The sequence below is a fragment of the Sinohyriopsis cumingii genome, chromosome 15, assembly GCF_028554795.1.
Source record: "Sinohyriopsis cumingii isolate HCF-2022 chromosome 15, ASM2855479v2, whole genome shotgun sequence".
Lineage (NCBI taxonomy): Eukaryota > Metazoa > Mollusca > Bivalvia > Unionida > Unionidae > Sinohyriopsis > Sinohyriopsis cumingii.
The window spans coordinates 13,377,355-13,399,569 of record NC_142975.1 but is presented as its reverse complement, the minus strand read 5'-3'; the positions used below and the strand labels follow the sequence as shown (position 1 = coordinate 13,399,569).

General features: G+C 34.5%; 1 protein-coding gene across 2 annotated transcripts in view; it reads right to left on the bottom strand.

Moving 5' to 3' along the window:
• The window catches only part of LOC149781283 (nonsense-mediated mRNA decay factor SMG8-like), a 161,143-nt gene that overhangs the window by 122,279 nt on the left and 16,649 nt on the right, over positions 1 to 22,215 (bottom strand). For both annotated transcript variants that reach the window (XM_089935366.1, XM_089935367.1), the window contains exons 5-9: positions 18,584 to 18,706; positions 15,818 to 15,901; positions 15,225 to 15,292; positions 7,708 to 7,882; positions 985 to 1,073 (exon numbers count right to left, since the gene is read on the bottom strand). In XM_089935366.1, the coding sequence (XP_089791492.1) occupies positions 985 to 1,073; positions 7,708 to 7,882; positions 15,225 to 15,292; positions 15,818 to 15,901; positions 18,584 to 18,706 (539 nt within the window). The remainder of the gene's footprint in view (positions 1 to 984; positions 1,074 to 7,707; positions 7,883 to 15,224; positions 15,293 to 15,817; positions 15,902 to 18,583; positions 18,707 to 22,215) is intronic.

Sequence of the window (22,215 nt, the reverse complement as noted above, 5' to 3'; positions counted from 1 at the left end):
TTTCCGCTGATGTGATAATAATAATGTTGTCAAACTGAAAAATAATTAACTCACCTACATATATTTTTCTTTGTATATTTGATAATCTTCAACATGTGCAAATTTGATGAATTTTAAAATACTCATTCAGTTATCATTTTAAAGGTAAATAAAGACAAGGTACTTTTCCACACCCTTTTCTATGTAATTTCCCTTTCTAAGGTACAGATATTAACCGATTCAGCACCGATCTCATCTGTAGGCATGATGAGGCTGTACCCGACTTCCAAGCTCTGAAGCATCAAGGTCATTTAAGATACACCAACGTGGGTGGTATTAAAAAAAAGCAGACAGATATAGCTCTAAAATGATATCAAATAATCTGGAAGTTCTAGTTGCACTACAAAATATAGAGAGAAAAACCTCATGTTTTGGACCCGGTTTTTTTCTCACCCAAAATTCGCTCGAGATCAGAATGCGATTTTTTGTCCGGATTTTAGACCTTTTGGCCTCAGATGTAAGGCATACCGGTCTTAACTGCATACAGACAGGTGAACCTTTGCAAAAACTAGGATAAGGTGGGCATTTGGAATAAATTGCGGTCTCCATACGAAAATGATGGGTCCATTAAGCACAAAAAAATAAAATAAAAAAACAAAAAAATCCAAGCAAAATAACCAATGGAAAATGATGTTTCTAATACAACTAGGCATTAGTCTCATGGAAAATCTGTTGAAAGCCGATGTATTACGATGTATTCAGAAATAGCCCTCCAAATGTCTTTCATACGCGCATTTCAGGCAAAAACAACAAAAACCTCTGGGGCCGAATGAGTTAAAGAAAGATTCATTGAAGAATATGTACCCCAACCTGTACATTTTTTTTGTTGTGATTTTGATGACTGGAGCCTTAAATATATGCAATAAAAAATTCTTAAAAAATTGAATATGACACAAATATTCATCTTAAATATCTAGTTTTAACTACATCGATAATCTAACATACCTTATGTTTGTGATAACTCTAGATTTTCTAAGAATCTTGTAAATTTGGTCCTCAATGGCATGCTGTAATCTTTTGATTGGTGGAATTTTCTGGAAGAAAATGTACACAGCATTATTGAAAAAAATCAATTGGCCAAAGTTTCCTGTATTAGAAAGACATAATTAAACAAACTTTACAGGTACATAATATTTCCAATCCTTTTGCTAAATTTCTAAATCACATAAATTTTATTGAGATAAAAAGCAAGACTGTAGCTAAAGTTGCAATAAGCCATATTGCTAACATTGTGGGTTAGGCAAAAACAAAAAGGTGTCCAAACAACATGGTTACCCATCCACAATGCTGGAAATTACCTAAATGCAAAATCTAACCAAAGCATGATCGACAGAAAGACATAAAGACAATCCTAATGGACAAGTTTAACAATACATATCCCCACCGCCATTGTGGTGAGGTATACAAATGTTTACTAGATTAAATTCATAATAAAATAATCAAGCTAAATAAAACAATTAACAGCATCTGGAATATCTGGATCTGAAAACTTAATTACAATGAAAAACCAAAAGCAATGGATGTGATGTAATTGTACTCTTTTGGTAGATGACTTTAGCAATTTGCTTTATACCTATGTGGTCTTCAGCTTAATTCCAGGTGCATGTAAATGCAACAGTCTGATTTCAGTCATCAGTGGGTTGTGTTTATCTTTTGGTCTGAATGGATAATTTGTTTTTTTCCACCACAAATACATTACAGTCTTTTTAGCTGAAAACACTGAGTGCATGTCATTATAATTTGTTATATTGTAATTTAATTGATTAAATATAGTTTGAGTAACACACAGTGCATCCTTCTCTGGCCCCTTGTTGGGCCCCTCAGTATACTATGGTTGCTCTGCCAGACATGATGTCATTGCAGCCAATATATGTTAATAAGCTAGTAACTAAATTTAGATATGTTGTCATATTGAACCAATCAGATGAGTTGGAGTATGTAATCGAACATTGTCAGTTGTTTGAGGCATTCATACAGCAACTGTGATGTCTGTAGAGATGCCTGCTTTTCAGTGTCGGCACTGCATTTAACTTAAAATTATCTGCAGAAAGAAGATAAATCCTTCTTCTGTTTGCTGATACCACATGTTACTTTCCGCCTTTTGGGGATCATATGTTTATTCGGCCCACAATGGCTTCTCTTAGACCTTCAGGTCTTTCTTCTAATGGTAGGATTGTGGATTCCAGGATCTAGTTTGCCGACAATTGTGAATGAGGACACCTTGATTTACTTTGTTGTGCACTGTATGCAGATGCTGCACATGACATATCAAACTATACAACTTTATCTATCCGGTATTCAGTATTCATACTTGAATCTTGGTGTCCACACACCATTAACTAATATTAGCTCTCAACTTAAACTACAGAATATATTGAAAGGTGTCAGAAAGGTACAGTGCGACTACAGAGAGAAAGGACTTCCTATTACATATGATATATTTTGTGACATATGGCAGTGCTTGAAACACATTGAACTGAGTGAACTAAGCTCTTACTAAAGGCTGCCTGTGCACTTGCTCTTTATGCTTTTTTGCAGTATGGAGAATTTAAAAATTCATGGAGCCCATTTTTCTGAATCTGTGTCTGTCAGACATAATATTCCATATGGATAAGCACCTATTCATTCTGCATCTTAGGGCGTCTAGGACTGATGTTTCCATCAAGGGGCGGATATCAGTGTTCATGCTATGAACGGTGATGTCCTTATATGCCCATACCATGTGATGAAGAAATTCCATTGTATTTGGATATCAGCTGAAGCTTGCCCTTGTGATCCTCTGTTTCTCATGGACAATGGTCGCTTTCTGTGTAGAAATTTCTTTATCACTACCATTAAAGCCATTTTGTCCAGGTTAGGTTATGATTCACATCATTATAATGGGCACTCTTTTCACATAGGGGCGGCTACCATTGCTGCTAAGGCTGGAATTCCAGACCATCTTATCCAAACCTTAGGTCGATGGTCCTCTAATACATATTGTAGATAAATTCAGGTGCACCCGGACAGAATTAACTTTGCACAGAGACAGATGTCACAGCATGTGCTTCACTAGTTGGTTCACACCTGTGTCAATAAATGCAATATTCGTTTCTTTACTGTAGCATCTATTAGGGGACATGTAAATTCCTAATTGACTATCTAATATGTATATCTAACATTTCTACGTTTATGCACATCAGGCTTATCATGTAGTTCCAAACTTATTTCATGCATTTTCAGTCATTATTATCCGTACATATCCTTACATTTACTTTAAATTGGGGGCCTTCGTTACAGTCAGACTGTTCCATAGTCACAGCAGTCCTTCACTTTGTTTGGGCCATTGCCAAGTTTCATGCACTCACAACTTTGCTTTTGACCCCCAATTTGTGTCATTACTTAAATGTACTCAACTATTATGCCCATATACTTCATACGCTCTTCCTACGGTGCATGTAAGGTGTAATGGCTGATTTTTGTTATCACGGCATCCTCTGAATCAGACTTGTTGAGTTTCAGTTATCAGTGTCCCTATATACCTCATATCAGCCCCTTGCGGCTCCATTATTTATACAGGTGTCAGACACACTTTGTAACCCTACAAACTCCAAATAATCTCTCTTCCTGAGGCATTCCTATCCAACAAAAAATTCAGAGCTGGGATGGTGCAGTGTGCTGTGACAGGACTTGCCCCCGTTATGCCAAAAATTATTTTATATGTACAATAAAGTAAATGTTGAACTTAGGTATTATGTGTTATTTAAATTACAATCTTTATTTTGGAGAACACTTAGCAAGTCATTATAATTTGATATACTTACAGTAATCAAGCTTTTAACATACATTATCAAAGCTGATTGTATAAAATGTCACATGGCATATACAAATTGCATGACATACCTGCAAAACAAAGGCATGTCACATGGCATATAAAAATTGCATGACATACCTGCAAAACAAAGGCATGTCACATGGCATATAAAAATTGCATGACATACCTGCAAAACAAAGGCAGGTCACATGGCATATAAAAATTGCAAGACATACCTGCAAAACAAAGGCATGTCACATGGCATATAAAAATTGCATGACATACCTGCAAAACAAAGGCAGGTCACATGGCATATAAATATTACATGACATACCCGCAAAAACAAAGGCATGTCACATGACATATAAAAATTGCATGACATACCTGCAAAAGAAAGGCATGTCATGTGCTTTCAGTACAATGGACCTACTTTTGGCACAGTACTAGTCTGAGAGCATACCAATGCTGTGGGCACTGTGACTAGCACATATAGATCTATTCAACATTCATGTCTATCTTAAACATATTAAACCAAAGTACAACAAGAGTAACATGAGCAACACCTTATACACCCACCCCATGTTTAATAGTCCTCTATGTAAATAAAGGAACTTTTTATGCACAATCAACTTTTCTTCATATAGTAGATAACTGAAGGTTTTGCACAGAAACAACTATTCCTTAATTTGTCACAATGACCTTAACCACTGACAGTCTCACTCAAAAAATAAGTGTGACATAATGTTAATTTTTATCCACTGTATTCATTTTGGTGTATGTACTCTTGTCTAAGTTCTGGTACAATGATCAATTCGTTCATTTCTCACTCTCTATCTCACCTCTTTTTGCTGGATCATGTATGTTTACTTTTAAGTGTATGAAATCATGGTTATTTAGTGCCACTATCCATGTAAATTTCTTATTATGCATTATGGGAACTTGTAGCCCAACCACATTTTTTAAAATATATGGCAACCAAATATGTTTAAACTAAAAAAAATGAAGGTGTATTCCATCTACAAAGTTTGGTCTACGTCTGCAATGAATGTAGAACTAATTTTACTGTGCAAAAACCATTTTTCTTCTTTCAGTCACAGTGACCTTGGTATCTGACCTTTTGACCCCCAAATCAATAGAGTCCGCCCTTACTTAAAATGCAAGCATTCCACAAAGTTTGATCCAGGCATCTGATGTAAACTAATGTTACTGCATAGATACCATTTCTTTTCTTTCAGTTACAGTGACCTTGACCATTGATCTTTTGAACCCAAACTCTCAATAGGGTGTTTCCTTCTACCAAGTGCTAGCTATCCACAAAATATGGTGACCTGGAGAACTTTTGGACCCAAAATAAAAACAGGGTTCTTCCTTTTTAAATCACAACCTATCCACAAAGTTCGGCAACTTTGATTGTGGACAACTCAGATTAATCTGTGGAAAAGCATACATTTTTCTTCTTTAAGCCAAACTGACATTGGCCTTTAACCTTTTACTCCAAAAATTACAGGATTCTTCCTAACCAAGTGCATGCCTTCCACAGAGTTTGGTAACTGTATATGGTGGCAAATTCAAGTCATTAAGCAGAAACTATTTTTATTCTTTCAGTCACAGCTACCTTGACTCTGGACCCAAAAAACTGACTGACTACTTCCTTATATTAAGTGCAAAGCTATTCACAAAGTCTGCCAAATGTACATTTTGGACAACTGGATTTATTGTGTGGAAACCAAACTGCTGCATGGTGTGTGTATGTGTGCGTGTGATTTGGATTTTTAACATAGCTTAAACAATTTTTCAGTCATAGAATAATAATAATAATAATGAGGACTTTATATAGTGCCTAATCTTTAGAAGCTCTAAGTGCTTTACAACATTAGACAACATCTATAAGATAAAAAACATATAATGATATGATTACAAAAAAAAACATCATGAAATTAGAAAACATTAAACATGCTGAGAATATTTAAGGTAGGAAACATTATTAGGTCTTTAAGTTTGTTCTTGCAATCGAAATAAGTGAGTTTTAAGAGCACTCTTTAATGGGATCACTGTGTCTCTGTGTCTAAGTTCAGTGGGCAATTCATTCCACGTTGCTGGGCCCAGGTGTGCAAAAGAACGCTGTCCATATGACTTTGTTTTCATAGTGGGAATAATGAGTATACGATTGTCAGAAGTGGAGCGTAAGTATTTTGCTGGTGTGTACACATGGGTGAGGTCAGATAGGTATGTTGGAATGGAGTCCATCAGTGAAACATAGTACAGAGAACAAATTTTGTGTTTGATTCTGGATCGAATGGATAGCCAGTGTAGGGTACAGAGCAGTGGGGAGGTGTGCTCTGATCATGGTACTCTAAGTATGATCCAAGCAGCTGTGTTTTGAACTTTTGGAAGTTTCTGGAGTAGATAATGAGATGAACCAGACATAACTGAATTACAATAGTCCAGTCTTGAAACTACTAATGAACATACAAGTGTTTTAGTGGCATCAACTGAAAGATATTTGCAAATGGAGCTGATGTGTCTCAGCTCAAGATATGCAGCCTTGCATATGTTCATGACAAGTTAGTGCAATGTGAGAGTACTGTCCAGAGCAACACCTAGGTTTCGTACTGATTGTGTGAATTTAATGTTGGTGCTGCTGATATTTATTATTTGAGGTAAAGGATGTGAATGAGAAAGTCTTTATATTGTGATCAGAATGGCCTCAGTTCTACCATCATTCATCTGCAGCTTGTTACATGTCATCCATGATTTCACATCAGAAATGCACCTCTCTACACCTTGGATGGTAGCATCAACTTCAGTTGGGTGGCTAGATTTGTATATTTGGGTGTCATCAGCATAAGATTGGTGAGAAACTGGGTGATGATCTATGACACTTGAAAGCGGCTGAGTGTATAGAATGAAGAGAACAGGTCCAAGAACATACCCCTGTGGAACACCACAACATAGATCAACTGGGCTGGAGTGTATTCCATTTGCAGACACAATTTGTGTCCTGTTGACCAAGTAGGACTTGAACCACAGTAAGACTGTATCATGAATGCTAAATACATGCTGGAGACAGTGAATTAATATATCATGGTCTATTGTGTCAAATGCTGCAGACAAATCAAGGAGGGTGAGGAATGTAATCTTTCCGCTATCCAACGCAGAGAGAATATCATTAACTACTTTTAGAAGAGTAGTTTCATTACTGTGGCAAGGGCGATATGCAGATTGTACATTGCTAAAAAGACTGTTTGAATTCATTTGAGATACAAGCTGGGATAGAACAACCTATTCTAAGACTTTTTTATGAAATCACTATGATGTCCACAGTGTGACAGTTTATAGAGATACCTAGCACTGGGGCATCATGCCACAAACATGTAGCATCATGTCTCTCCCAGTCACATTATTCTGACACCAGGATGATCAGTCCTAACACCAGCCTCTTAAAGCTGAGTGCCTAGCAAGGCAGTTGTTAGTACCAAGTTTTGGTATGACTTGGCCAGAGTTTGAACCTGCGACCTCCTGCACCTAAGGCAGACACTCTGACCACTAATCCACCAGAGCAGTCCTGCTGCATAGTAATCTCACTCTATATACTGAAGTTACAAAGACACAAGAAGTTGGCCATGACTGTTACTAGAGACCCATTTCCAAGATTTTGGTAAACTTGTGTTGTACACATCAAGATATATCCATACACCAAATATCATGATATTATTGTCAACTGTACTTAATAAATTACCACATAAAACACTTTAACATCCCTCGTTAAATTTCATTAATACATAAAATGCAGAATCTCATTGTGGTATCCAAAGATTAAATAGTTTACCTGTAAAAGATTAAACAGTTTATCTGTAAAAGATTAAATAGTTTACCTGTGACCTTGATCTTGAAGTTGAAGAATTATCAGCATCTTCAGAATTACAGTCGATAGTTGCTCTCTCAAACACAAAAAGGACTCTTGGGGAACAGGGTCGCCCTCCAAGTACCCAATCCTTGGAGATGGGGAAACCCAGCAGTTGCTCTGACAGACATTTTTGTAATTTCATTCTGAAAATAAACACTGAATGTTAACTTTACATTAAAAGAGCATTTCTAGATATAAAGACTACTCCAGTAGCAAGTGAGATGGTGCAGAATAACATATTCTGTAAAACAGGTAATTTTACACAATTTGGTTTGACCAAAATAATACAAAAAAATAAGTTGGTGTGCATCATGGTGCACTAGACAAAGTCATCCATCCCAAATTTAACATCGAGAAGATTATATAATGAATGAAGTTTTAAAAATTCATTAAAATGATTGAACAAGACAAATACTTTTTAACAAATTTAAAAATTAGAAAAAGCTTATGTTCTGACAAAATTTCCTCACTGAATTAATTTTATTCAGATCACATATAAGCAGTGATTTATTCAATCAATCAATGAATGAATGGTTCAAAATGCTAATTGCTTACAGCACTTCCCTGATATAACTATCGGGTTTTTTTTGCACAGTGTAACTGCATGCAACAAACTGAATGTTTATTTATTTTTTTAAAATATAAAATCATGATCAATTGTCTCACCTCCAGTTTTTCCCAGAGTATTAAGTACAAAAGTATACTAATGTAATAAGAGACCTGAGAACACTGATGTAATCATAAAAACATTATTACAATCATTGTGAATGGGGATTATCAAATATGTTATTAAATTGCCCAAAATACATTATTGAAATACAATTTGAATTGGTTCAGTATCACAGATAAATCACGATAATGTATCATGATACAAACTCAATCTATTGATACAAGATGATAGTAGAATGATAAGAACTTTCTAGAACTATACAATTTTTTTCTTGTCATCTTTCTATACCTCTGAAAGAAGTAAACAATAAAAACCCATTCTAACCCCATACAATAAATTATTCCTTTTAGGGATTTCTGCTTTAAGGTAATTTCTGTAGAATGTTTTTGTCCCATTTCATCAAAATGCCTCTGCAGGTTCAAAAGGTGTTCTGATTCTGTGTGCTTTGATTCTACTGTTAAATCCATGTACCATTCTGCTAGAAGTGAAAATTGTTGGCAGCAGTTTGTACATCGCACTCATCATTACACCATCGCAGACTATATACAATTATGTACGATCTGCCTCAGTCTGTGTCCAAAATGTCAGAAGTACAGCTGGATTTTTATTAAAAGAACTGATTTAGTCTGGGAATTAGCTACCCAGAAAGTAAGAAGAGCACTGAAAACTGGATGAATGTACTAGACAAAATATAGCATCCAACAATAACTTTTGGTTTTCAAATGTATACTTTGGTACCATTTTCAAATGCAGAAAATGATAATAATTTTGTCTTAAGCGGACAACATCAAAAACTGATAATTGTCAAGATTGTTGTTGGGGTCCTAAATATAGGTATTCTTTTTATTATATCCAGATCACACAAAAAGTATCCAAGATGGAAAGAAAACCAAAGACATCCCCCACCCCACTCCAACCCAAAAAATTAAATGACATTTCTTTAATGAATCTAATCCATGTTTAGTGAACACTGAAAAGAAAGGCAACAATAAAATGCAAAATAATTTATTTTTCTATGTTCTGGGAACTTTCTTTATTCATATATATATATATATATATAACAATGATACAAGAGTTGTCTGTTTGTAAATATGATCCATTATATATTTTTAATGTTGTAATGCATCAAAAGCAATTATAATAATGCTACCTCTCACGACACAAAATGGCTGGTAATACCCTGCTCTAAAGACTATGACAGGATATTGAGTGTGTGTGTGTGTGATTTAGATTTTTAACATAGCTTTAACAATTTTTTCAATCATATCATTACAATATCTGCAGTCTGGCAGTTAATTGTGATGTCTAGCAATGGGGCATCATGTCACAGACATTTATCATGATGTCCCACCCAGTCACATTATCCTGACACATGGCTGAACAGTCCTAACACTAGCCTCTTAATGCTGAGCACCTAGCAAGGCAGCTGTTAGTACCATAAATATAAGTCTTTGGTATGACTCAGCCAGGATTCGAACCCATGACCTCCCACATCCAAGGCAGATGCTCTAACCACTAGGACACTGGATAGAATATTGAAACAAAAAACTTCGAAATCTATTTTTAAACACTTAAACAAATTATTACACAGATAATGCTTGACTGATATAAACTATTTTTATTCTAAATTGCTTGAAAGGCTGCATGTGTGATTGTAAATCTCTCTAACTGTTATATGGATCACAAACATTTTCTCAGTCCATGAGTTGCCAAGACATAAGTAGATCCACCTGAAAATTGAATGTGTACCAATCAATACTAATATTAATACAATTCTACACCTGTTATAATGCAGCTCACTGTAGCATGATTCTGGATATAATACACTACAGTGGTCCCCCTCATGAATGCCTTTCCCCCCACCAGCGTCAACCAGTGTCCAGCCAATCTTTACTTCCAGAATCCATTGGCACCAACATGTTTGTGTTCAAAAGTACCCCTCAAGAAAGGTGACCCTTCTAATGCAACAGCAGCTAATATATTAGTGCACAAATGTAAAATTTACCCCTCACAAGCAGCAACATTTTATGATTAATATGTGTCCAGAACTAATATTTGATTATGTTAACTTAGGTTGTTATTGTTGCTGTTGTATGGTTTAATGCCATTTTTCAGCACAAGATAGCCTTTACATGGCAGCCAGTATAACTGGTGGAGGAGGAACCCAGGAAAACCACAGGAAGAACCACTGACCTATGAGAAGCTACTGGCAAGCTTTCTCACATACCCACATTAGCTGAGCCTGAGACTCAAACCCATGCAGACAGAGGTGAGATGACAGCGATCCAGAACGGTGAGCACTTTAGACCACTCAGAGCACCTGATTATAGTAAGGTAAGTAATCCAATTATTTCTCCCAATGTCTGTTTCAGGATGTCAGGTTTTCGATACTGAAAGAAGTGTTGGCTAAAGTACATGTACCACTGGGTTTACTATTATCTCATGATATATAATAATCATTTACAGGAAATGGAGTCAGCAATGTTTTGACAGAGCTTTGGGCTTCACATAGCAGATTTGTTTTAAATTGATGATTACGACTGAGGGGGACATTCACCAGTTATTATGTACTTTTGAGAGAGTGATGTATGTAAGGTGAAGTTGTATGCATTTGAAACATGCACAGTGAAGAAAAATTGTACATGATCTAATCACATTGTTAACTAAAATGACTTCTCCCTTGGGTTAAAAAAATCAGCCTGAATTAGTCTAAAGTACACTATCTTTAGCACCTATTAAAATAGGGAAAATTAATTTTGCCCAACTAGACAATACCAGCTTCTGAAAGTAAAATGGATGAATTACCAAATACATAAAATGGTAAAACAAAAATTATGGCTCTATTATTTACAATTTACCTCTGAAGACCAGTAAGTGAAAATGACCATGTGGAGCTAGCATTTTTTTGAAAGGTGCACATCTGGAGTAAGACCAAGCTGTATACTCTGTAATTCTTATTACACCCATCAATCATAAACCAAAATAACAGGAATTAAAGGTTCTTTGAACAATACCAAAAATATACACTGTCTTTTTTAAATAGCCAGTATAACCAGTGCCAAAACCATGGGAAATTCTTTTTCTTTAAAATTGTAGCCCCATGCAAAATACGAAACTGTAGAGTGCCACCTTAATATAAGTATGAAAATTTATACAATTATTTTTATTATTTTCATAAAATTATGTATGACGTTCTGAACAAAATGGTACATTACCATTGATTTTATGCATGAAAATATTAAGCTAATTATGCTTATTTTGCTCTTGCTTAATAATATGCCTTGAGAAAGTATTGGTCAGTAGTGACCTTAATTATGGGGAAATTAGAAGTCTTAGAATATAGGAATGAAGTCAGCTTAAATTTAAAACTGTTACATTAAGTAAAAGAAATATATAGTGAAAATGTTTCTTTTCATTTATTTGCAAAGAAATTAAAAATATCACAAAGCAAATTCGCTTACTTCCAGATTAAACAATAAACAAACATTTTAAACTTTGGCCTTTCACCTTCATGAACCGATCTGTTCCATCCCATTTGAAACTAACATTTATTGGTGACATCTCAGGAATAATTCTGGCAAGTTTCATGTTCCTGTCTTTCAGCATAACATTAGTTGCTATGCTGACAAAATGTAATGTGCATTTTTAAAACAGCTCACTTTTCATCAGGGGGAGGGGAGGGCTGGGCTTGTGTGAGACTGACACTATTAATATTGTCCATATCAAACAATAGGCAAATATTTCACCCTTTGACTTTTGACCTTTATGAACCTTATATATTGTATCCCTTTTCAAACTGTATAATTCATTGTTGACATCTCAGGAATAATTCTGGCTAGTTTCATGTTCCTCACTTTCTGCATAACATTGGTTGCTATGTTTACTAAATCTAATGTGCATTTTTAAAATAGCTCACGTTTTAACATGGTGAGGGGCTGGATTTGTTAGAGACTATGACACTCATAAATACTGTTCTGTGGGGGGAAATATAGGAAAATTATTCAAAAGGACTGTTTTGATACTTGTGACTTAAACTTTTCAGCCATACAATCAAAATTAAATCATACAATAATAATACCTATGTTCTCTTTTAGTGGGGACCTCCACCAGTTATTATGTACTTTTGAGAAAGTAATGTATGTAAGGTGAATTTGTTTGCATTTGAAACATGCACAGTGGAGAGAATGTTGGCATACCTCTATGCTACTTTGATGTAATGTGCCTGACATTTCTTTAGATATTGAACTTATGGAAATTGTACATGATCTAAGCACATTGTTAACTAAAATGACTTCTCCCTTGGGTTAAAAAAATCAGCCTGAATTAGTCTAAAGGACACTATCTTTAGCACCTATTAAAATTGGGAAAATGAATTTTGCCCAACTAGACAATACCAGCTTCTGAAAGTAAAATGGATGGAATTACCAAATACATAACATTGTAAAAAAAAAAAGTTATCCGCTTTTTTTGTATACAATTTACCTCTGATGACCAGGAAGAAAAAATGACCAAGTGGAGCCAGCAGTTTTTTTTAAAGGTGCACATCTGGAGTAAAGCCATGCTGTATACTCTATAACCCATATTACACCCATCAATCATACACCAAAATAACAGGAATTAAAGGTTCTTTGAACAATACCTAAGATATACAAGGTCTTTTATAAATAGCCAGTATAACCAGTGAGGAAACCCAGGGAAAATCTTTTTCTTTAAATTCTAACCCTATGCAAAATACGAAACTGTAGAGTGCCACCTGGATATAATTGTCAAGATCACAACATGGTCAGCATAGGCTAAATTGAAGATTTTGTGGATTAAAACACACAGAAATTAACCCTGAAAACAATGGGGTACCAGACAAAGACACAAAAATCACATGACAGTATATGTATCACTTCCTTTATGAACAAGACATTTTGTTTACTCTAAAAAAGTTTTGTCTGCATAATTAAATTGCTGATTTATACAATTAGCAGCATAGGAACAAACCTTCACAAAACTTTAACATGTCATCACATAAACGGAGAATAACATTTTAGAATAAAAAAGTAATAGTTCTTTGACCTGACAACAATGGAGAGAGTTCAGAGCTTCACTTGCCTAAAAATTTTACGTTGAGAAGACTCAAATAAACAAGATCACAACGGAAAAGAAGAACCTTCTGAAAATGGAGTAAACGGAAAGAGAATTATTTTAAATTCAACACAATAAATATACCAAGATTTAAATAACATTTTGGAATTGTTTAGTAATGTGCATGCCAACAATACTCCACTCACATTTCACGATTAAGAATAAGAACTATTAATTTATGTCACTTTAAAATAACTCTGTGTTTAAGACAAGCCAAACATTTTAATAAATAATGCTACTTTTAAATTAAGATAGTAACTGCCTTAAGTTATATGTAGCTTTCTTACTATATACATATACATACACATTTCAACAATATAGTCCATCTCTGGAAAGGCCACCCACCTCATGCAGGCACTTTTCCCATACAAGAGGGGGACCACTATGGCTCCCATGATGAATATCATAACAAGGTATAACAACATGGGTTGAAAACAAGGTGAAACTTAGTCTTATATCTTCAATTACTTTTCAGAGCACCATTATTTCTCAAATTTTGAGAATGTCTGCTACACTACAGTTCTGTATACTACACTGTTCTCAATATACTGCTGTACTCAATATAATGCAATTTTGTACATAACACAGATGGCATTTATGGACTCTGACTACTGTGTTATAAAGAGGGAGAGCTTAATATTATTATTATTGTTGTAATGGGGTTTAACGCCATTTTTCAGCACAAGATATGCTATACATGGCGGAAACTCAGGAAAGAACCACCAACCCATGAGAAGCAACCGGCAAGCTTTCTCACATACCCACATTAGCCGAGCCTGAGACTGGAACACATGCAAACAGAAGTGTCCCCTGAGCTTAATACTAAGGCAGAACCTTCAAGACTGGTTTAAATGTAATAGCAGTAGCAATGGTAGAATCAAACAGAATGATATTACTTTCCTAATGGCCGCAAAATACTGATTAAAGTACTCATTGAGAAGACGTTTATTCAATTATCTATCAAACAGAAAGATCATGAATATAAAAACAAGGATAATTAATTTTGATAATTTTTTCATCATCTAATGCAGTTCAGGAATTTTCTCAGCACCTAATGCAGTTTAGGAATTATTATAAATACTCTGAATTCAAACTAAGCGTTACCAGATTTAACATTAGGTTCCAAAGAGTGCAATATGGAGAGAAGAGAGGACAATATCTTCATCATGATTGAGAAGAAATAAACCTAAGGTACTTATATTAAGTTCTGACTTTATTTCCACTCTGTAATGGCCTTACAATTTTTTACAGCAAAATAATAATAGTCAGTTTTGAAACTTTACTTTTGTTTCCTCACTTGAACTTATCTATGCTCATTTCAGGGTGACTTTTGTTGTTGATGGTAATTCAGAGAAGAGTTTGAGAAATACTAAATGACTTTCTCAATAAACTAACATCAAGAAGAGTAAATATTTGCACAATGATAATTATCTGACTTATTTATGTTTTGACTGTTTTTTCTCCTCAACACTTTTTATGAATCTCGGACCTCTGACTTTACCAACATGTCGGCAATAAAAAGGATACTATCTGCAGCAGTACTATACAAAAAAGAAATGGCATTTGAGTGAATCAGACCAAACTATACATAAAAGAAAAATAGTACCTGTACGATAATCTGGAAAAAATTCTGGCAAACTAAAAGGTTTTATAAAGTTATCAGCTTTAAGTTATATATATACCTTATGGTATCAAGGCTTCTAAAGAGTCGTACATAACTTATGTCAAATGAAGAGCTTGGGCTACTCAGCTGAAAGAAATAAAATATTTATTTCATTCAAAAATTTAAACAGTGCTTTTCAAAAACTGTTTAAAACAGTTATCATCTATGCTTTTTATCAAAAATGATTTTATCCATCAATCTATATTAAATACTGGACTATATGAAATCTTTAAGTCTAAGTTTGTCCGTCTGTCTGTCTGAAGAAGCTGCTTATCTTCTTATAAATCTATCAACCTACCTATCACAAATAAACTTCTTTTGTACCCTGATGCCAAAATTAATTACAAAAACAATTAATTTATATACCATTTAAATTACTTTTAAAATAATTTTGAGTACAATTAACTTTTCAAATCTTGTTTATCAATTGTAACATTTGCACTTACTATATGCTTTAATGCTTAGAAGAAAAAATCTACAATGGACAAAGCATCTGATATTTAAATACTAAGTAACAAGTTTTATCTCTAAACCAGGTTTCAATGCTTATTACATTTTCCCCCCAATCAGCTCTAGAAAACAGGCATCTTGATTCCATGCTGTTTCACTTACCACTATGATATGAGAGACACTGAATAAAAAGAGCATTATCTTCGCTTGTTGAAAATCCTCTTGCTGTAAATACGAATGAAAATCCTAAAAATAGAAAGCAAAAAGTCATAAATGTTATATTTCAAGCTTTGGATGGACAGCAAATGGAAATTTGTGATGTGAACGTTGGTTACAGCATTTATCATATGACAAAACCAGGTGGTAGCCTACTAAATCTGTCAAATTGCAGCAAGTGGGTTTATTATCAAACAAAAGATATCCTTTGTAAAATATTTGCCAAGCTTTTTGCACAAACTAGAGGCAACAAGCACTGGCTAATATTACATATCTATATTTCTTTAAAACTCCTGGTACAAGATTTATCTAGATTTTGTAATTTTTATTCTTGGCTGTAAATAGTAATAATTATCTTTGGTGAGAATTTGTTTACATGACTAGGGTCTGTTCTAGGGAACACAAAATTGTGAAAGATCCACAAATAGATGCTTACATACATTTTGACAGTTACTAACAACAGAATTATTAGTTAACATGTTTATGAGATTCTGCCTTTTCCCCACTGGACAGATCGATCAGGCGGTATCTTAAAAGAAATAAGTTAATTCTCACTGGATGGCCTAGGTCACATGAATAGGCATTTTTTAAATATCTATGGAGTAGTAAGATCTGTCAAATGGGGGTATGTTGTGAAATAGGGTTATAATAGAAAGTGTATATAAGGAGAGAACTGAGCAATTAGATTCATTCTTATTTTGGAGTCATTCTTATTTCTTGTGTTCCTGTTGTATGCCTACAGCTGTATATTATGTTGTACTCAGACATTATTTGAGAGGAAAAACATTTGTTTGAAGTGTTCAGTGAAAACAGAAAGAGCTAACTGCTTGGACTATAATATTATTCTCAAACTATTGTGAATTATTGAAAGGAGTTCTAGACCATGCCATTTTAATGTCACAATTCTTGGTTGTTGTTGTTGTTCTAGGGTTTAATGCCATTTTTCAGCACAAGATAGGCTATACATGGCGGCCAGTATTAATGGTGGAGGAAGAACCCTGGAAAACCCAAGTAAGAACCACCGACCCATGAGAAGCTACTGGCAGGCTTTCCCACATACCCATGCTAGCCGAGCTTTGGACTCAAACCCACGCAGACAGAGGTGAGATGGCAGTGATCCGGAATGGTGAGCACTTTAGACCACTCGGCCACTCGGGGCCCCTCAATTCTTGGTGAACCAGTACATTTCTGGTTTTGAAATTTATGCAGAACATTTCATTCTTTTGAACTTTCAAAGAATTTTAACAGGATTATTTGGGATTCACTTTCTAATACTAAAAGTTTCTCTCACATTTTCATTTATAACTTTGATAATTAAATTATTTATTAAGTTTTACAAAACTTGAAGGTTTTGCTTCTTGCTGTTATTTAGTTTATGGCCAAAGAGTAATAACACTTGGACAGATATGGAATAGGCAAGCCAACAGCACCCACTGTAAAATGCAACTACTATCAGAGTACATTGGATGGGATGAATCAAAAGATAGATTTGTAGGTTCAAGGTATATACCTAACTGAATCAGAAAGATACATCTTTCAAAGTATATCCCAAGTATACTGGAAAACATATTAACCCTGAAAACAATTTATAATCATTATTCTATAAAGTTCAATTGCTAATAACATATTAACTAATTATATACTAAATGTCTAAAATTGATACCTTTAGAATAATAAAACATGTACTCAAGCAGCACATGCAAGTCCAATGTTAGAGTTGTCATAAAACAGTGTACCAGTATGTCACATCAAGTTAAACAGTACTGATTATTTTTTTTATAAAGTACATTTCCACTTACTGGTGTTTTTGATTAGTACCAATAATGATGCAATGGTTCAAATTTTTTTTTATAACAAACATATGATACTATATACGTGCTCTTCACAATTGGTTACCTCCCTTTGTTAGACAATACCACTGCCAAATCTGGTGGTAAAATGAAGGGCCTACATATCAAACCAATGATCAAAGCATCTGCTGTAAAATGTGTAAACTTGACCCCAAGGTCAAAAGGAGTTAGTTAATACATCACAGAATAGACTGTCTTAGTTTCATAATGACTCGTCTAATGTATAAATAAAATCCATTAAGGGGCTTAGGAAACATTAGTAAATGAAAAAACTTTAACCACAGCTGTAGGACACATTTTCTGTTACTGTGACCTTGACCTTAACTAAAGATATAAGGGACAAGTAGTTGTCATATACTGGGACAAGATATGACAAGAATCTACCAAAGGGTTTAGGAAATAGATGCAAATGAAAAACTGGAAGTGTTGATGCTAATGATGCCACATACTTATATAAGAAAATGCAATTAAACCAATGAACACCCAATTTATTACTTAATGCACCTTCTAACCCCTAACTGTAACCATATTAAATGTTACTGCTGGAATATGTAGACCAAAGTTGCATTATTCACTTACTGTATATTCCTGCTTATAAACATAATGTGCTTGCAGATCTGGTTCTATGCAGTTTGTTAAGACCAAATCTAGGTGTTGTTTGTAAGGAGCAATCTAGAATGGAAAATCTGGGTGTATGTTGTTTGTAAGGAGTAATCTGGAATTGAGAATCTGGGTGAATGTCGTTTGTAAGGAGAAATCTGCAATGGCAGATCAGGGTGCATGCTGTTTGAAGTTGGACTTGGCTTACAAGCATGTTTAAATGTTAATTGTGATTTTCATCATAAAATAACATAAATCTTACTTTATGTTGTGACTCCTTCACCAGTCTTTGGCAAGCCACTGTCAGTCTCTCTGTATCATATAGACAGTGATAATGGAGGTAAACCACTTGACTCTCTGGATCATAGATGTATTCAAGTTTACCCTAAAAAAGAAATTATATACATACAGAGAGATAGAGAGACTATTAGAGATGGGAAATACAAAGCCATTTTTGGGATGTGTGTTGTTGTTCGTTGTCAAGGTTTTTGACGTTTTTCAGCACAGGATAGGCTATACAAGACGACCAGTATAATTGGTGGAGGAAGAACCCCGGAAAACCCCAGGAAGAACCACCGACCCACGAGAAGCTACAGGCAAGCTTTCTCAAATACCCATGTTAGCCAAGCCTGAGACTCGAACCCACACAGGCAGAGGTGAGATGGCAGTGATCCAGAATGGTGAGCACTTTAGACAACTCTGCAACTCTGGGCCCCAGGATGTATGTAAGTGTTATAGGCAGAAACTATAGTGCAGATGGCAATTAAAGAAATAAATATTTAGCCCTTTATTTTTTTCAATGTAATTTAGATTTTTAATGCAGCTTTAACAATTTTAGTAATATCGCTACGATATCAGCAGTGTAGCAGCTTATAGTGAAGTCTAGCACTTAGACATCATGACATAGACATGTGGCATCATGTCCCACCCAATCACATGCTGATATAAGGCTGACCAGTCCTAACACTAACTTCTTAATGCTAAACACAAAGCAAGACATCAGATAGTACCAATTTTATATCTACAGTATCACTTGGCCAGGGTTCAAACCCATGACTTCCTGCATCCTAGGCAGATGCTCTAACCACTTAGGCCACCAGAAGGATTTAATTTTTCTTACGAATGCCCAAGAGACATATTCAATACTACCCCCCACCCCAACCCCACCTTTCTAGAGCTCTGCTTACATAATGATATGTATGATACTTCGGACAGATGAGGGTTAATTTTTATCAGCTGTTCATTTCATATTAATGTTAAACATAAAATGTCTAATTTATTAAGGTATTAGAAAACATTCTTATAAATTCAACAGTATATCAGATATCAAGTCATTTCATATTAATGTTAAACATAAAATGTCTAATTTATTAAGGTATTAGAAAACATTCTTATAAATTCAACAGTATACAAGATATCAAGTCATTTCATATTAATGTTAAACATAAAATGTATAATTTATTAAGGTATTAGAAAACATACTTATAAATTCAACAGTATATAAGATATCAAGTCTCACTGTCAGAAATGAAATGCAATGGGATAAAACATAATATTACTACTGGAGTGCAAACATTCCATCGCAAGAACTTACATTAAGTCTGGTATGGCATGATTCCTTAGGATGCAGGAACACATCAAGTTTCATGACTGTTCTAGCAAAATATAACTAAAATCCAAAATGTCAATTGGACGCAGGACTGCAAATTAAAAGTCACAATGACCTAAATTAGTCACATTGACCCTACATTAGGCCAGGTATGGTAGTAATCCTCAAGATGCATGCACAAATGAAAATCAATAGTTTGAGAAGTTGAGGTATATATAAAAAAAACTTCAACATTGCCAATGGAGTGTATAAAGTAAATCACAATGAACAACATTTTGTTAGGTAGGGTAAACTTTCTTGGGATGCATACATAAGGTTTCATGAATGTACATAGAACAGTGTCCAACAAACTGAACTAAAGCAAAACCTTAACGTCACTACTGGTACACAAAAAGTTGATCACAGTGACCTATATTTGCCAGGGTAAGATAGTATTCCTCAGGATGTATGCATATGCATGTATTACCTACAGGGGGAATAATAAATGAACCATGCATTATATACTTGTTCAGGAATAACTACTTTAGAAAAAATACTCTGCCAAAATTTACAGAAAATGGCTTCAGAATTGTTATGCTGTTGCACTGACTACCACATTTACTGTATCTTTTGGGACACCATATTTGTTGGGACACCATAAATTAATTTTAAAAGTAATTTTTTTGTGCACTGTACATTCTAGGACACGTAGTTTTCTTGAGTCATTAAGCTGTGAGACACATTTTAAATCAATTGAGAATTACATGTTGGAAAGATGCTATTTTCTCTAAATCTGGGCAACCCTCGGTCATCAATGTTTGTGCATGAAGCACTATATTGTGTCACTTTAAGAACTGTTCCAGTGGTTCAATTTATTTTTGGAATTCCCATGAATACCAGTGAAAAGGAATCAAAGTTAGCTTCCATATCTCAACCATCTTTGTATATTCCATATTTTTTTTTAATTTAAAAAATCAGCACACTTAAAAATATGCCAAAGTTGGCTTCAAAGGTCAGCTTCCTTTGCAATAAAATAAACTTTGTATTGATATGCTTTAAAAAAAAGAACAACCGGCTTCTCCATCTGGGTTTCTATGTGCTTGGCATCTGGAATCTTTATTAAGTCAGCTTGCTTTGTAATAAAAATAACCTTCATCTTTGATGTTCTGTCAGTAAGTTCAAATAATGAGCGTACTGCTCGCTGCCAGTTGTGCTTATTCACTACCCAGGCTTCTATGTGCTTGGCATCTCTAGTTATAATTAATACAAACGGGCAATGATATCTGCGGATAAATAACATACATAGCAATACCTTGCTTTAATAATACTTTTGTGACCCATGCTAGCGAAAAGATTGTCACTTGCTCTCATGTGAATGTATTTTCAAAATAATGATGTTTATTTGTGAGATACTGTCTATTGTTGACCTAGATATAATTCAATATTGGTTATTTTGCACCTAATTTCATGCCATGCATGAATGATAATTGTCTTCAAGATATCAGTTGATTATTCCCCTCTCATTTTTGAAATCATATGCTTCTCTTCTGGCCTTCACAAATTCATCAAATGATTTAATTTTCTCCAAATCTTCTGGGCAATACAGGGTCATCGATGTCCATGTACAAAGTACTATATTGTTTCACTTATGTTCCATTGTTTCAATTTACTTTCAAAATTCTCATGAATACTGGTGAAAAGGAACCAACGTTATTCCATATCTCTGCTGTCTTTGTATACTATAAAAAAGGCACACTTAAAAGATTCGAAAGTTGGCTTCCGAGGTTGGCTTGCCTGGCAATAAAATAACCTTTGTATTGATATCCTTTTAAAACAAAAACGGTTTCAAAGCATCCAAAGTCAGCCTCCAATGTCAGCTTGCTTTGTAATAAAAATAACCTTTTTCTCTGATGTCTAGTCAGTAAGTTCAAATAATGAGTTTACTGCTCACTGCCAGTTGTGTTTATTCTCCATCTGGGTTTCTATGTACTTGGCATCGGGAGTCTCCATTAAGACAAACTGGAATGATGTTTGCTGGTAAATAATATACATAATAATAACTTGTTTTAATGATACTTTGGTAACCCCATGCTAGTGAAAAGAATGTCACTTGCACTCAAGTGAATGTGTTTTCAAATAATTTTTATTTACAAGATACTATCCTATAGTTAACATGGTAATAATTCAATTTTGGTTATTTTGTACCTAACACCATGTCATGCGTGAATGACAGTTGTCTTCAAGATTTCGGCTCCAGTTTTCAGTTTTGATAACATATTCAAACCTTTGAGTATAAACAAACACAA